Raw genomic sequence first — 17905 nt, 5'->3', positions numbered from 1 at the left:
TTTTTTTCACATTTAATATCAAATCTCAGGTCATTGATGTATGTAGATGTGTATAGAGCAGTATGAGACTGGGATTCCTGTACAATAACCTGAAAGCTTCATACCCAACTATACATCCATGCATCTGAGAACCTCTGTAGTCCTACTAGCAACAGTTGAGACCAATGGTGACCATTGTATTTATTCCTCTTTTTACAACAGTGGTAGGACTTTCATACACACATTCACACACTATGGGCAATTCAGAAACGCCAATAAGCCTATTCTGCATGTCTTTGGACCGTAAAAGGAAACTTGAGTACCCAGAGAAAATATCCTACCAAGCACGAGAAGAACATGCAGAATAGGCTTATTACAAACTGACCACAAGGCAGGAACCGAACTTATACCCTGCAGTTGCTTCTGCACTGAGAGCAAAACGCATGTTTACTCACAGCTCTCTAAAGGTGATAGACACAAATCTAGTCTCAGTTCAGCCAAGACACGCAGTGGCATGTTTTCTTTTTCACCCATTAGACAGTTTCTCATTGTGGTTAAAAGAGTTTAATAGGGGAAGCTGCTCCTCTAACACTTCTCCATGTGACTTTCATTCTTGTGCAGTTTTTTTTTCTTTAATAAATGCAGAAAATGTGCATTATGATGTTGGATGGTACTGTTTCACTGTAGCTTGGTGAATGTAATTGCAGAGGATTTTTTTTGTAAAGTGGTGAAGCAGATGTGTGTGTAAATCAAAGTGGCACTACTATTTCATGCCATGCAAACACGTGGGTTAGACTGCACAAAATGAAAACGTGCATTAAACAAACATTCCTAAGAATTCAACTTTGCTGTAATCATAACCATCTCTCTCTCTCTCTCTCTCTCTTTACCCCTCCCATTAGTTTCAAATCCGATCCGAGGCTATGCGTGCGCGCCCGCGCGCCTGTCTGTCTGTGTGTGTGTCGGAGATTTTCACACTGTCCATCAGCACGGCCGCGCGCGCAGCCTCACGAGCGACCGAGAGCAGCACAGAGCGCGAGCGCGAGCCACGGCGCGGGGAACGCTACACGCCGAAGGTAAACGCGGAACCGTTCAGCGGGGTGACCCGATGTTTTCCTTTTTTTCCCTCGTTTAAGTCGCGTTAGTCGAGGCTTCACACAGTAACCGGCAGTGAGTGTGTGTGTGTGTGTGTGAGCGAGCTGTGCACGCGCGATTCCGCGAAATCCGCTCCGCCAGTGCAGCGTCGTTCATGTTGGCGCGGTGAGATCTCGCTGAACGTCGTGCGCGAGCGTGTGATCCAGTCGGCAGACGTGAAAGCGGATGCTGAGTCAGAGAGATGCTTTAGACAACAATGTGCAGTGTGTGTACACTCACACACACACACTCACATATACGTACGCATGAGCTTTTTTTTTTTTTTTTTTTAATTCCAGGAGCGTTGAATAGCGCGCGCGCGATCGCATCCTGTGCCATGTGCTGATTAACGCAGGGGGGAAAATCCGCGCAGGTCAGACATGATGGTGTGTGTCTCTATGTAGGAGTGAGACTGCTGTAGGACTGCTGACAGGACAGCGCGAGTGTATCAGGATCAGAGCGCTGGTGTACAGCGCGCGCTGGTGAACGCCTGTTGCTTTCGACAGACCTTCTGTGTGTGTGTGTGTGTGTGTGTGTTCCTCTAACCCAAACCCTCTGAACACGTGAGACAGCTCAGCACCGCGCGCGCCTCTCCATCAGGCGTGTGCAGGTAGAGACACGTGCAGATTCGGACGCAGCACGCAGGCTTTTTAATTTATTTTATATTAAAAAAAAATATTTCCTGCCCTTGCGCATGTGTCTGTGTGTTTGCAGAGCAGAGGACCGGGCGGTGCAGGAAGGCGCGGAGTGAACAGCAGGGTGCCTCTCGGTGCCCGCGTGCGTCCATGGCGGCGAAGCTGAACCCGAACACACTGTACGTGCGCGAGCCGGAGCGCGCCGACGCGGGGGACGAGTCATCCGACAGCGACGGCGAGCCGGAGGAGAGCTCCCACAAACTCATCCGCAAAGTGTCCACCTCAGGCCAGATCCGCGCCAAGGTAGGCCACTGTGCATGCTCTCTCTCTCTCTCTCTCTCACACACACACACACACACACAGTCAGAGAGAGAGAGAGAGAAAACCATAATTTATTGCTACAGGATAATAAGCACTTTGCAATGCTTTTTATTGAAGCCCTGCTGTGCAAAATAAATCAACAAGCAATAAACAAACAAACTTTAAAGCAATTCAGAGACCGAGACTCATTCAACACCTTCAGGGTTGGGGTTCGAAAATCTTTTCCCTGTGCTGTCTGGGTTTCCTCTGGGTCCTCTGGTGTCCTCCAACAGTCCAAAAACTTGGTGTAAAAGAAAAGGTGAAAGGATCCATCTGCGGGAAATTCGGGAAATCCGGAGACATAGTATGAGATGAGGAAATATACAAACATTAATATATTATAACGAAACTGGACTCTATTGTAACTTAAACATGTCTCCTGTTGTACTGAACTTCCTGCCGAATAACACACAGTATGACTGCAAACCAATCCGTGCTATTCATTATCACACAAAGATGACGTGTTGCCTGTTGAGTCTGGTTCATAGTTTTTCCTATGCATCGGGGCTTGAACTGGGGACGTCTTAATCAGCAGTTCAGCACTGTAACCACTGAGCTACCCCTGCTCCTTTTGTAGGGTGTAGGTGTTTCCAAATACAGCATAGTGTATGATTAGGAGTGTGAGTACCTGTTCAATGCTATGGGTTGGCACCCTGTCCAAGTTCCACTCTGTGGAATACACAGGGTAAACAAGATGTAAATAATGAATGAATATAACATGTTGTTGTTTCTTCTCACATATTAACAAGCCACTAGCTAAAACGGTAAATGCAAGGAAAAAAGTGTGTAAGAAGAACCTGGTTTGCCTCTCCATCGCATACACTGTGGACGATCTAACAGAAAAAGTTTTGAATATAATGTGTTTTTTTTCTGTGTTGCACTTTTATTGTGTTCCACTTTAGTGTCTTTTCCTCATTTTGTGTGTGCATGTGTAAAATGCATCTAGCACAAATGAACTCTTTTGTGCGTCCTTATGATATACAGTATAATGTTTACTGAATAAAGCACAAAGCCGTTCTTTGAGCGCGAACAACAGAACAGATTATAACACCAGTTGCTGTATAAGTTATAAATAAGTATTTTAATATATTATCTAAAGCAAAAATGTAAATAAAGTTGTCCCAATAGCTTGATAGATATTGTTTAGAACCGACTCGATTCACTTATCCAGGCTATATTTCTACGACTCCGAGGGCAGAGAGGTGATTCAGCGGTCATATAAATATATAAATGATTCATTAGTGGAAAATAATAAGTGGAAGAACAGCAAGGCTGCGCAGCGCGTCACAACCCACAACATGCAAATAGGTGCAAAGCACAAACACTCATGGGCCACTTCTATAATTAAAAGTTTGTTCAGTTCTGAGCTAGAAATATCAGCTCGTGGCTTTGAATTGCTGTTGTAGTTATAGATCCGTTTTCTAAAAGCAATTCCCCTGCATCTGTGCTTCAAGGGGTATTATTTTTACGTTTACAATGAATGCACGCGTCTCTCAATCAACAACGTCATTTTAAAAGACTCAAAACGTGCAAACAGGAAACATGTTTCCTTGAGCAAGCACATTTTCAAGCAAAATCCCCAGTGATTAAAAAAACAACAACTCATATGATGTGTACTGTAAGTGACTCAAATAAGACTAAACTTATATATGACTCGCTCTGATGTGCCAGAGATTTCTTTTTGTACATTTAAGATGACTTGCACATTTATTTCTTACAACTGAAAAACGGTCCGGCTCTGAGCGCTTGCAACACTAGCTTGTGTAACATACGTTCGCTTGCAACACTGAGCTTCTTCTTCCCTGAACGCAACCCGATCCGCAGATGGACGAGAATTAGCGTTGTAGTTATGGGGGAAATATGATACACATTGATTCGGAAGATGCACACATCAATACCTGGCCTGCCGAAATCAGCTCGCGTGTGTGCGTGTATATGTGTGTGCAGTGTGCCGTGTGCTGTGTCATTATCACTGCAGGTCAGTGTTTGTCTGAGAGTCATTAGATGAGCGATTAAGCTGCACATGAAATCAGATATGAAGAGCGGGTGTGCAAACGGTCTTAATTAGCCTCACAGTAATGAGGGAAGGGTTCTGTTCACTAGCTGCGTCTACGCTGGAGACGGCTCTTTTAGGTGGCAGCAGTGTGTGTGTGTGTGTTGTCTGTGTGTGAGACCTAAGGCACTTTTCAGTTTTGATATCTTCAAACCTCATACCCCTGTTTGCATGTACATGTTTACTTAGATAGTTTGGTTGTGTGTTAGATGAACCTGTTTAAGCGCAGCATGAGGACGATCACACACTGTTTTTCTTTTAGCATCCATGATAACGTTTTTACTCACTAACTGAGTGCACAGAGACATACAAGCACTCACGTCTACAACATATCTGCTCCACCCAGTATGATCGGACGGAAGCTTCAAACCCTCTCTCACTGTTACACATGTACGCCCCCACACACACCCACACACGCACGACTGCACACACAAACATACACAGGCACACATGCACGCTCGAGTGTTCGTCATTATTAAAATGCTATTAAAATGCTTGACTTTTTCAAAACTGCCTGATATATTTTCCTGACATGAATTTCCCAGGTCTGGAAAACGTAATATATCAATTTTTTAACATGATGGTAATTAATAGGACTTTCTATTTTTTAATACGATAGGATAAGATGGGAAAGCACCAGTGGCAGTCTGATACAATTCTATCACGATATTTAGGGCTGATTATATAAGTATTTAGATTTTATACATATCTTGATTTTATATCAATTTTACAAGAATGTTACAATGTTAAACAATCTTAGTCTATGATTTGCTCCTACCAATGTGTAAAAATGTAAAAATTAATAAACTACCAGCAGGATTATATTGGAACTGCAACATTTCACCACCTCAAAAGCAAACATAAAGTACATAAATAAAAAAATCCATTTTTGAGTCAGCGTAGCGATACATGTATTGACACACAAATGAATCATGATACAGCACTGAATCGATCCCGCCCCACCGACCCCCACCCACCGCCTCCTCTACTCCGGGATATGGTATTAACGTCCAAGCTTAGTGTGACAGCGCGGAAATCACTTCACTTCTGTTGCTGGTAATCCATAGTCTCATGTCGGTGTTTGTCTACACAGCACTTTCAGAAACACTCAACGCTGGGTGCGGTGCGTTTCTTAAGAGGGAAGCTCAGGTTTAGTACTGGTTCTGCAGCTTAATGCTAATTGCACTATCAAGACCAAATATTACAGAATTGATACTAATAGTATTTATTATGCACTATGTAAAAAAAAAAGAAAACAATACTTATGGTCTGTTGTGGTTAACATTTTTTGTGGTTTAACTATTTAAGAATGAAATAAAGTAGACTGAAGTGGCTTTTTGTTATTTTTATCTTAAATGTGAGGCTTGTTCTAATCATTAGAGTAAAGACTTCCTTTATTTCGCTATATAATCTCCTGCTACACTTATCCCAGTGTTTCACTAGTGCCTAGAGACCATCAAGAAAACAAATTCTCAGTACGCCGGAGCCATTATACGCTGGCCTCCCAGGAGCTCCTTTAATGGCTCAAACATGTGGAAATGGTTTGAAGTGAGGTCAGGACTGTACAGCAGATGTGTCAATCAAGAGTTTCTGTAACGTGCAAGTGGTGTTTGTGAGTGATTGTATGTACAGTTTCCCAAGAAAGATGCGTCTCTTCGGCAAGTTGCTGACAAGTTATCTGTTGATTTTTAAGGAGCAGACGTTCTCCTCGCTGAATGTTCACAGGAACGACTCCAGTGAGCTCTAAGCCACCAATGCCAGGATACTCATCTGCAGTTTAAAGTCTCATCCTGTGTTTGAAGTCTTTTGTAAAAGACAATCGCTTGTACAGCTTCATTCACAAGAAATTTCATCACAAGTCCCAGTTTGACTCGAACGCCCCTTGTACTAGCATTATAAATATGATTATCCATTATAAAATAGTAAATCATTCGAACAAATTTTTATTAAAATATATTGCCCAGACAGTTAGTCATTTCACACACACGCCTATCCAGATGGCAAACAGTTAAAGGAGCAGCGATAGAAAGATAAAAGATAATAAAACTGAAGCTATAAACCAGCGGGATGTTGGGTATAGACGAGTCTAAATTCTAGTTTAAGACTTTTCCTGTTTTGACGTGAAAGAAGAAAAAAAAAGCCTGTTTAAACTTATTTAACACCTTGAAAGGCTCTTATTAGCATCTCTTTATAGTCTGTTTAAGTCCTGATTAAACTACAGTGGCACCGTGTTGGAAAATAGAAGAAGCTACCATGAAGATTACACAGGAGCTGCCTCCTGCATTGATAGACTGCATGTCTATCTTTAGTTTTCCTTTGAACCTCTTTGACATTCCTTTCCTTAGTGCCAGATGACCTTTCACCTTTGACTCTCATCAGATCCCAGGAATAGAGGGTTGTTTCGAAATTACAGGAGCTGTGTTTTCCCCAGGCTGTACATTCTGACCGTTACTGTGTTGTGTAACGTGGGATCTTTTCTGATCTACATGAATGAAGTTAGAGGCAGGATGTACAATAGTGTTAAAACCCTGGACGCAGTTTGCTCAGATCTTTACTGTGTTTGATTCTATGACGAGGACCAGAGGTTTTGTGGAACATTTTTTCCATGATTTGCATAATTTATAGTTTGCTTTTATGAGTGTCTGAGACCATGTTCAAATCTGGGATTTTTTTTTTTTTACATTTTTATATAATATTGGAAATAATCTGAAGTTTTTAGAATTTTTAAACATTTTAAACAAAGGAAGTGAAAGTTTAATATGTTTAAAAAAAATTTTTTCAAGGCCCTGCACTATTTCTAGGTCTCTTTTTGAATGTGAGCAGATGTATGATATTGATCATGTTGTTAACTGCTTTGTACAAAAGGTCAGAGTTTCCTCATGTCTAATCCCCTCTGTTGAAGCATGTGTTCAGATGACACTCTGATGAAAAATGGACCATCAGGTATTATATAAACATTGAGGCTGTGACAGGTCGAGAGCACACCCTCACACATTAAAGCTAAAGGGAACACACCAAGTACTAAAACTAACCTTATAATTCAAAACTTAATATTCTACTTTCAAGATTCTACTTTACACTCAACTTGAGTTCAATCGTATAATTTGTAAAATGTAAAAAATTCTGGATTAAACTTGAAAATACCGCAAAATAGAATAGAAAATAAAAGTCTCGTACAATCTCCCAACGATTCCCTTTCCCTTAGGTTTATCTCCTGCGCTAGAGACCTACCATAAGGCTGTAAAACGACATCATCGGTGAACAACACTTTGATCTGATAGACTGCAGTCTGATCACGAGAGACCAAATTGTGCATGCTAAGGAAGAGGGTCATTGCGAGAAAGTCCTTCTTATCATAGCAGCGAAAAGTTTTTGTCACCACTTATTGCGCAATCCTGATGTCTTTACTGTAAATCTATTAATAGATAGAAGAATTAAGCCCTCCCTCCTAACATCTTGACCACTTGTCAAAAAGGAAGCAGCACACCAAAAGAAACTTTTTTTTTTTTTCTTTTTGCCTGACAGTTTGATGATGAACTGGCACTCACTGGTACTTTAGAAACAAATTGCCTCGCTCTCATTAAAGCCCTAAAGAGAGCGCGGATTTCATCCTGCTGATGAGATGCTCATGTAATGGGGTTAACGGTCAGCTCAGATTCTGCACCACTTACAAGGCACTTTGGATAAAACGTTAGCTTCAGAAAAGGAATGTACATTTAAATGAATATTACCTAACATCAGTATCATAGTAACATCATTCAGTAATGATAAGTTATGGATTAAGGAAGTCTGACCAGGCAGTTAGTTGTGTCCGGTCCATACAGGCGTACTACTGTACTTACTGGTAGGTTGTGTTGAGCTGTATGATGTGTTCTGCAAATCAGAAATGTGTGAAATTGACAGGCTTGTAATAGACAGAAATAGACACAATGGACTGTAAACGAGTGCCAAGGTTTATAGGCATCTTCATAGCCAGGTATTGTGTTTCAGTTTTGCAGACAGTTGTAGAAGTGCTTGACATTTGCAGATTGTCTGGTTTTGATCTCGTATCTGATCTGTAATTTCTTCAATAGCAACAGGCGTCATGTAGACTTGCGCTTCTCACTTTGCTGCTTGTCTTACAGAGGCTCACATCACATTGAAAAAGAAAACAGGAATTGGCTCGAAGAGAATTTATCTAAACTGAATTTGAGCATTGCATTTTTTTTTATTTAAGGCAAATCACAGGATTAGATTAAGTGCTTTTGTAATATGTTATCATTCCTATAATAACTTACACAGAGCCTTGTGTTACTCCATAACATGATTAAAATACACTAAAAAGACTTATTCATGTATCACTGTTTTAATTAAGGGCAGAATTTTCACTCAATGGAAATTCCACTTAGTTTATCTATTATGCATGTTAAATAAAGTGGCGTGTTTAGGTTAAACCAATTAAATAGAAATTCATTAATAATTTAATTAAAAACGCAGTATCTTTTAGGATCCTTTTCTGTGTATGATAAAGCTTTCACTAAGGAGATGAATATAGTACTTTGGAAGGAGTCTCCAGTGTCAGTGCTCAGTAACTTGTACCTGTACCATGACAAGCTTTAAGAGAAGGAAATAAGGGAGTAAATGGATAAAATCTTTTTAAAACTTCAGAACTGTAACTCTTGGCACAGGGCTGCCTCGCACCGTCAGCCTATACCACACCACACTGGAGATGTGTGATTTAATCGTGTGATTGTGTGATTATGCAATTTTTTTTTTATTCAAGATCGATTCAGGTTGTCAATTATTCAGGTAAACTTTTAAAGGTTAAATGGCTTATAATTGAAAAATTACTTAAAAATATAGCACACCTTTTAAAATATGATATAGAATTTAAAACCGCTTTACAATAGTATTGCTTCTTCTTCTTTTGAGTTTATGTGCGGTTAGTTCGATACCGCTGCCTACTGAACTGTAGTGGGGAGCGTGATTGTCAGGAAATGATATTTATGGCCCGAGTTGGGGTACATCCTGGACAGGGCGCCAATCCATCGCAGGGTACACACACATACACACACTCACATGTTCATTTACAAAATACGGGCAATTTGGAAATGCTAATTAGTCTAATCTGCATGTGTTGGGTTCATGGGAGGAAACCCACCACACACGGGTTCCTTAATTACCCTAGTTACTGTTACCTGTGTTTTAGTCAAACAGGGACTTTTGATTGAGAAGAATAACAGAAAACAGTTATTCCAAACAGTTAGTCCTGGTTTGACTCGAACGGCCTTCAACGGCTTGAGACAGTAAACGTTAGTGCTGCTGAATTGAATCACAATGATCAAATATAAAATAAAATGTACTCTCCAGTTTAGCTTTCATATACAGCTCTGGACCACATCACACATGTCACACCCTCCAGCATTTTAGTTCTAACATACTGACTGCAATAACATGAACGTCACTGACTGTAGAATCATTTCCAGTTCATTTTGTGGTGTTTGTCTGTCTCGGTGTTGTTAGATGTACCTTAAAACTAAGGAGGTACCAAAACCGAGTAAGTAGAACCTTAGTTACTATGAAAAAAAACTATTCTGGTGCCAGAAGATCTGGTTCTTTTTTTAGGAAGAACCCTACAGATGTGATGGTTATCAGATGTGATATTAATCAGCATTAGCGTAGTAACGAGGCTGAATTTATTAACTCAGGTTATTACATTACAGATGGCAATTATGTGAACTCTTTGGTACTGCAACGCACGTTCATTAACACATCAGAGCGCTTAGTGACAGTTACACAGTTGGAGATTTCACTGGTCTTAGAGGAAGTAAAGGGAATAATGTGTTGTACGTGGTGTATGCCCGTGTGTGTTGTCAGAGCTGGGGTTCTCTCATTATAATCCAATAGTCGAGCTGTGTGCGAGCTGAATACAGTGCAGGCTCGTGCTGCTTTGTAGAGTTTGACCTTTCGACAATTGCTTGGATATATTGCATTATGGGTGTGTGTGTGTGTGTGTGTGCCATTCTGTTAGTGTGTGTGTGTGTGTGTGTGTGTGTGTGAGACAGAGTTGGTGTAACAGATTAATACGTGAAAAAAAAGAACACATTTCCACCTCCTGTTCGTTAGTGATTTTCCCTTCATTTGCATCCTCATTAATACCGCTCTAAATGTTATCAAGTGTGACATGCCACTGAAGCATTATTTAATTAGTTCATTCATTGTTTAATTAGTTCAAGTTACAGTTCAGATTATGTTAGATGACGACAGGACAGGTTGGTGTGACGTCTAAGGGGGAGCAGATGGAAAACGTTTGAGTATGTCTGTGTGTGTGTGTGTGTGTGTGTGTATGTATGCAAAGAGGCATGTACGTCATTTATATGTGCTTACAATTAAAATGAAAGTGATTGAGAATAGGAGGATTGGCAGTTGTGTGTTATATGAGATCTCTCTAAAGATCATCTCTCTCTCTCTCTCTCTCTCTCTCTCTCCCCCTCTCTGTTGTCTCTACTGTGAATGTGAGGCAGAGGACAGAGAAAGCCGGCGTGCACATGCTCCTCAGAGGGTTAATATAAAAGTCAGCGAGGCTTAATTAGCTGCCGTCCAGCTAAGAGCAGCACAAATAAAGGAAGTAACCCTGCTACGAGTTGTGACAGGAAGCCAAAAGACCAGCGTGAACATCCCTGTAATCAACACGACAGAAACGAGAGATGTGCAGGAGGATAGCAGAATGTTGGCAAACGTGACCATGACTCTGCTGAAGCTGAAGACGTCTATAAAAACACTGATAGAAAAGAGTTGTATAATCAGAATGAGCTCACAAGCCCGGTGATGTCATAGGTTATACTTATTCTGAGTCTCTGCAAGCTAGTCCAATTGAATTATCTCTAGTAAATTACAAACCCATATATGACTTCAAACCAGTGAATAAGTACATAATAAGTAACAATGTAACCCATGATTAGAATTTTTACTTTTTTTCATGTCCTTGACATGGACGTGCAGGACACTCATTCAGCTGCACTGGTGAAAAGAGAGAAACAGAAAGACAGACTGAGAGAAGGTGAATGTGAATAAGTAATAGGTTTGCTAAGCACAAAGAGAGATAATATAATAATGAACATGCATGAGTTCTGGAATATTTCATATGCTTTGCATATCAGGGAGCTTCTATAAATATGCGGGAGGCTCCTGGAACTTCTGGGAGGGGTGGGATTTTTAATTATGCGACAGTATTAGGTTGTTAAGGACGTTTTATATGTTTGGGTATCAAGTATTTATTTATTAAGTATTTATCAATTTTATGTTAACCTTGTCATAATTAATTTGACTAAATCATCAGAAAAACCCAAATCTTTAAGGTATTCTAAATGGAAGCATGAAGCCACACTCTCTGGAAAGCGTCACTGCTGCATTCAAGCAGCTGTTCCTACACTGTATGGATCAAAGCATTTGGCCAAACCTGCAATGACGTTGTATCCAAATACACATACTTCAATATGGAATAAGCTCAATTCTCTTTTGCCGCTATAACAGCTTCCACTTTTTTTGGTTGGCTGTGCCTATTTATTCTGCAGAGCTTTTATAAGGTCAGGCACTAATGTTGGACGAGAAGGCCTGGCTCGTAGTCTCCAGTTTTTCCCAAAGGTCCTCGATGGGGTTGAGGTTAGGGATGAGTATCAGGCGATACCGATAACAGTCTGATATCAGTGGGGGTATTTTAGCCTCAAAACTAAGGAATGTAGATAATTCACTTTGTCATTAAAATGTATTTGTTTTAGGTATAGAAAGAAATACCAAATCTAACTGCATATTGTTGGATGAAAAAGAGTAAACAAAACGAGATACATGATATGCAATCTACAGTATGGTAGACAAGATCACATGCATTTTGGATATAGGAATTTTCCATCCATCAAGCATTTATTTGACTCTAAAGTCGCCCTGCTGGTGTGTGACCCTCTTATTTCCTTTACATGTAGCACAGCGCTCTGCAAATCGCAAAGCTTATAGCACCTAGTATTCCCAGGCGTTCTCCCATCCAAGTACTAATCACGAGATCCGACGCTCTCAGACTGGTATGGTCGTAAGCATACGGCCTTAGACGGGACATGGGGCACATGTCGGAGCTCCAAATATCTATGGTAAAGCTGAAGGACCGAACGTCTTTTAATTGGTCTGCAATATGTAAGGAAACTCTGAAATACAGCTTAGTCAAAGCGCTCTCAGTAACGTGTGTTCGAGATGGCAAACCATATCGCGGTTCCAGATGCTCCATGAGGCCACGGAAACCAGTGTTTTCGACAACAGAGAGAGGCTGGTCATCTAGAACAATGACTTCAAGTACCTTTTCTGTTACTTTTACAGCTTTAGGGTACTGATGTGAAAGTTTCTCTTGCCTCTAAAACGCATCTGTCAGGGTCAGCTGCTTTGACTCATCCTTTTTCCGTTTGATTTGCGCGAACTCCTCGTGTTCTTTTGTGTGATACTTCTGAAGATGCTTGAGGTATTGTAATTTGAAACACTACTTCCACCTCTTGAAACTTTCGTGCAAATATTTCAATTTGCAGTGCTACTAGCTGCTGTATGGAGAGTAAAATATTTCCATATCAGGCACATGTTTAACGTGAACAATAATTAACAGGTTTAGCCAAATACTTCTTGTCCATATAATGTAACTAAATCATCAGGATTACTGTAATATCATTATTAAGTGTTATTTATTGTAGTTCAATAATGTTGAATGTTAAAGTACAGTCTATGTATATTTCTGTATATATTTATATATATATATATATATATATATATATATAAATAAGTGTCTTGTTTAAATGTGTGGAAAATGAGCAGAGCATTAACTAAGACCTAACTGGGGGTAAACACCCTTGCAAAAAAGGAAGCGTGTTAAAACAGATAAAAAAGAAGCAGAGAGCAAGGAGGACACGCTGCACCCACTGAAGGGTGGTGCAATGGACAGACGTGTAAAAACAGCTTCCCCTGAACGATGTGTTTGTTCTGGACTTGCTTCACATACCAGCTCGTTCAATAGGATCAGGTTCATTTATCCAGAACATGTTTATTTAAGATATACTTTACTAAAGGTACTGTATGTTGCACCAGGGTAGTTATGGTAATGTTGTTTTATTTATTCCAGTGAGAATCCAGTGGGAGCTCACATACAGCTGGTATTTATAGAGAGGTTGTAAATCAGATACTCTTCTGGATGAGCTTTTTAGGGCAGCTAGTGGGGTCCATATGAAGAGGTCAAAGGGCAAAACTGCTTTGTTGGATGTAACTGGTAATACCTGCTCAGCGGGAAAGCTGCAGGTCAGAGCGGGTCAGAAAAGCTGTGGCAAAAAAGGCTGCATTCTCGGGTTTCACGCTTTACACGGTGTCAGTGCTGTTATTCTCCTCTTTTCTTGATGTGTACGTACCTAAAAAGATATTGTAACAGGTAGTTAGGTCAGTAATAGACGATTATTACGATTTTTGTTTTATTCAGTTATTTTTGCTAACATGAAGTGATCTGATTGTGAAATAACTGGATTCTCTGTGTGCATTTTCTTCCTTGTTATTTGAGTTGAAATTTTATTTTTATATTCATATGATTTGACTTAAGCATCTTTTCCACAATTACAAATTTAATCCCCAACCACTATGATTTCAAGATCATCAGAAAGTTCTTAGAGTAATGCAGTTGCCAACTAAAAAAAAATACATAATATCTGTTTTTTGATAGTTATTCAGAAAGTAATACTTTCGAAATTATTCGAGAGTAGATCTTCGATGCATACTGTAGCTGGATTGTAGACTTTGCATGTGGCTTGTGCCCTCTCATAATGAATCACTAATATGCCAAATTCTTTCTTTAGCGCTGACAGAGACAGCTGAGCTGTGACTATCGGAGCGCTTATAAAAACTCCTATACAAGGGGTGGAGCAAATCCACTTACAGTAAATGGTCAAATCCAGTCATGTGTACTAAACCATGAAACTAAATAAATGCCAACACGGCTGTAATATATGTCAGGCATGTTGGCATTTATTTTGGAAGCGCATGGCAGGTTCACAGCTTCCGAGGCCACAAATGTCCAAAGCATGTTGCCATTGTTACCAGGTCAGAAATCCCAGCAGCTCTTGAGCAGCTGAAGTCAGCATGAGTTCTAACACGGTTCGTAGTTCACAGTTCATAGCAACATAGTCAAGGGTGATTACATTGTAATTCTAAGAACATCATTAATACATTGTACCATTGTGTAGCTAATGAGGAGTTAATTTTTAGGTGGTAGTAACATGTCACTGAAAGTACCAAAAGTAATGCGAAAGTGGGCATGAACTGATATACAGTAGGTTTAAATTGCCCCTCTTTATTTCAGTTTGCACATGTTGGCGGTTGATGTTCTCCCACTGTGTGGTTAAGCATTAAGGCTGCCTTCCTCCTCTTCATCCATCTGTGCACATTGCTGTTGTAAATGGGGTCATCTCCATGAACATTCTTTAGTGCAGTGGTGGAGGATGATCAACTGGGACAAAGGGAATTGGGTTCATTGATGGTGTAAATGCACACTAGAAATTATGTTGAGTCGTACCTTTATATACTGTAGATGAATAGTTACTCTACCAATATGTGCAATTGGAACAATCTATGTCAGTTAATAAAACAGTTATGCCCATTTTTGTGTTACTTTTGGTACTTTCTGTGACATCACGTGAACTCCTCATCGGCTGTGTCAAGTATTAACCAGTTATGCACATTTTTGCATTACTTTTAGAACAGACATTGCATGATAATAATAATAATAATGATGTAATATGACATATAATAACAAAACATAAATTTTTTTTTTTTTACTTTTATGGTGCCTGCAGGATCAAGAACATATTTTATATGATATTAATGTGAAAAATATTATAGTAGTCAATTAGCTTAAATTGTAATGTATGTTTTTTTTTCCATTAAATCAGCTTCGAAAGCATTCGATATTACATAACATAAAATAATATCCCGACATTACTGTAGGACATTTCTACATATATCTTTGTGTGTGTGTTTTAAGATTCAAGTGTTCTTATTCAATATTTCTTATATTTGAGCTTATAAAATGCCATTAATTTCATGAGCGCCCAATGTCCTCATATAATAGAAATGTGGTTCCTCTGTATTATAATGGGTGAATGTATGTAATGTTTTGTCTTTATCTTTGTATATAGGAGATTCTCCTATGTCAGGTACACTTTTACCAGATTTCTTCCATTTTGAACATACTGATCAGTTTCAGTAGTTATTACCAGGTATGTAACATTAGCGTTTGTGTCTGGGCAGGGTACAGCAGTCAGAAGCAATTATGATGATCATAAGAAATACTCCAAGCAGCCAATGTTTCAGTTGATGTCTAAAACTGTAGCTTATCCATGTGAAACATGCTGCGTAATTGTTCTGGCAGTAATATAAAGAAAACACGCGCGAGAAAGAAAACTTTAAGGCCAAATTCAATTGTCAGGCTTTATCTCTTTCTCTCTAACTTAGAAAACCGATATACAATTTCTGTTGATGCGATGTCTGACTGGAGCCTGCTGATCTGCAGCTGAGTCTGCCTGACCCACACACACACACACACACACACACACACACACACCATGTTCATTGTTTTTTCTTGCGATGTGTGTTCTTTTCTTATTCTTACTGTCTTCTTACAGTAAATAATACCGTTCTTTGTCCAAACTCACCTTTGCTATTCCTCTCATCCCTTTTTTATGTCCTTCACTCCTTTTTCCCCATTGATCTATCTCTTTTGTCCTTTCCTTTCATCGCTCATGCCTCAGTTATCCTCTGTCTCTCTCTTTCTCTCTCTATCTCTTTCTCTCTGGACTGAACTTGAAAACCTAATTAGAGAAGTGTCGTCCATCATTGCCTTCTTGGGCCATTAAGGCAATGGAGTGTAGCACAGGAGAAAAGAGGAGATGAATAGAGGAGAGAAAGCTAGGGGAGAAAGGGGAAAAAGGGATGAAGATATAGTAGTGTGGGTGGGATCCGCTTGGTCCCGTCTGTACTCCAGGCCAGTGTGGGTGACAGAAAGAGAGTGAACTTTTAAAGAACAGGACAAAGTGTTAGGTCTGGGTTTAATCACAGATGTAGTGTTGAGGTAAGTGTTTGCGTGTGTGTGTGTGGATGTGGCTTTGCATGTATGCATGGTGTGTCAGTATGTATGAATGGGGTGTATGAAGTTTTCAGCTGAGTTTCTTTACCGCTTTTGAGCTTTCACTTTTCAGACAATAAGAGTGAGCAGGTTGGTCATGTTACAACCTCAGATTGTGGTCAAGTTAAACTCTTTGTAAATTCACAAGTGGGCATGAGGGCGTTTAAGGCATTAGCTGCAGCCCTCTTACTCTCAGTAGGCATATTGTGTTTCTGTTCACCTACACACACTCTTAGCTTTTTTAAGCAGCAGTAGTGAGAGTGCACGGTGCAGTAACAAAAAAAAATCGAAATCTTTCCATTGCATTTGTTATGATGAAGCAATTACTGTCGACAACTATTTTTCCAGTGATTCCCTATACTGGTACAAAAAAACAATGAATTCTGTCAATAAATCCTTACAGGAAGTATGTGAATTGTTATGTTTGGTGAATTGTTTAGCCTGAGGTATTTTTTCAAGGCCCATTTTTAAATCATATGATATGATAAGTTTTGTCTATTTAAATTTCAAATTAGCATATCTTCTCTTCCCGTGGGCCGACTGCGCTGAAACAACGCCCATATGTTACTTCAAGCTTGGCCAAATACACCTGTAGAAACCCTGTTAAAATTCATTCAGTAGTTTTTACATGATGCGTGCACAAATAAACAGACTAAAATTCAGTAAAACATCCTGATGTGTTCTATTACTCATCTCACGTCCCCTAACTTATTTTTTCACAAATATCTTTAATGTACAGACATGCCAACTTTAGTTTTGTTTGTCTATTTAACCTCTTTATATATTCAACTCATTTTTAAGCTGAAAGGATTTGCCATTGTGTTACCAACTTATTACAAAGTTCCACCAGAGTACTTTCACAATTACTGTAGACCTCGATATACTGTATTAACTGCAGAGATGTGAGTCTGTTGTAAGAAATCGACATGGTTTTAGAGAAATTGTCTTCAGATGTTGTGCGCAGGCTTATTTCGCTGTGTCATGCAGACGGCAGCTGCAGCGGGGTGAACTCACTCGTCACAATGATAGTTATAAGATTGTGAACCCAGGGTTTTGGATTCTCAGAAGCATTATCGCACTGAAACAGCACGGAGACCTTGTTAGAGTTACTGTTAGAGTTAGGGCCATGCACTTAAATCGGTTCGATATATGAAATCGATGGATTTTAGATTTTGAATCTAATCCCAATTTTTAACTTGCAGATGTTAAACAGTCTAAAGGTGAGTAACTCCTTAAAAAATTACAACAGCTTACAAACAACAAGACTGACATCTTCTGAAAATACTCGTTTTGTGAGACTATGACAGCTTCTTCTTTTGGGTTTATGTGCGGTTGGTGTAATAGCACCACCTAGAGGTCTGGAGCATCAAGCAGTTTTGGTATATATATATATATATATATTTAGAAAATATACAATGCCCATAAATTGAATTGAATTAATAGTGTACCTTTAATTCACAGCTCCAGTTAGAGTGTAACTTTGCAGAAACATCAATAGAAAAACAAGCATTGATGTGTGTTAGAGAAAGCGTGTAAACCATCAATCTCCCCTCTCCCACTCGGACAAGAAAA

The 17905-nt window shown here is 39.6% G+C and overlaps 1 protein-coding gene across 4 annotated transcripts in view; it reads left to right on the top strand.

Moving 5' to 3' along the window:
• The first annotated feature begins 915 nt into the window (after window positions 1-915).
• si:dkey-172j4.3 (diacylglycerol kinase delta) overlaps window positions 916-17905 on the top strand; it is a 90243-nt gene continuing 73253 nt past the window's right edge. For 3 of the 4 annotated variants that reach the window (XM_053492634.1, XM_053492643.1, XM_053492614.1), the window contains exons 1-2: window positions 916-1055; window positions 1828-2051. In XM_053492634.1, the coding sequence (XP_053348609.1) occupies window positions 1899-2051 (153 nt within the window). In that variant the 5' untranslated portion in view covers window positions 916-1055; window positions 1828-1898. The remainder of the gene's footprint in view (window positions 1056-1827; window positions 2052-17905) is intronic. The other variant, XM_053492624.1, reaches the window with a different exon arrangement.

The sequence above is a fragment of the Clarias gariepinus genome, chromosome 1 (genome assembly GCF_024256425.1).
Source record: "Clarias gariepinus isolate MV-2021 ecotype Netherlands chromosome 1, CGAR_prim_01v2, whole genome shotgun sequence".
In the NCBI taxonomy this organism is placed as follows: Eukaryota; Metazoa; Chordata; class Actinopteri; order Siluriformes; family Clariidae; genus Clarias; species Clarias gariepinus.
The sequence above is the reverse complement of the archived record's forward strand: the minus strand, read 5'-3'. Positions and strand labels throughout refer to the sequence as shown.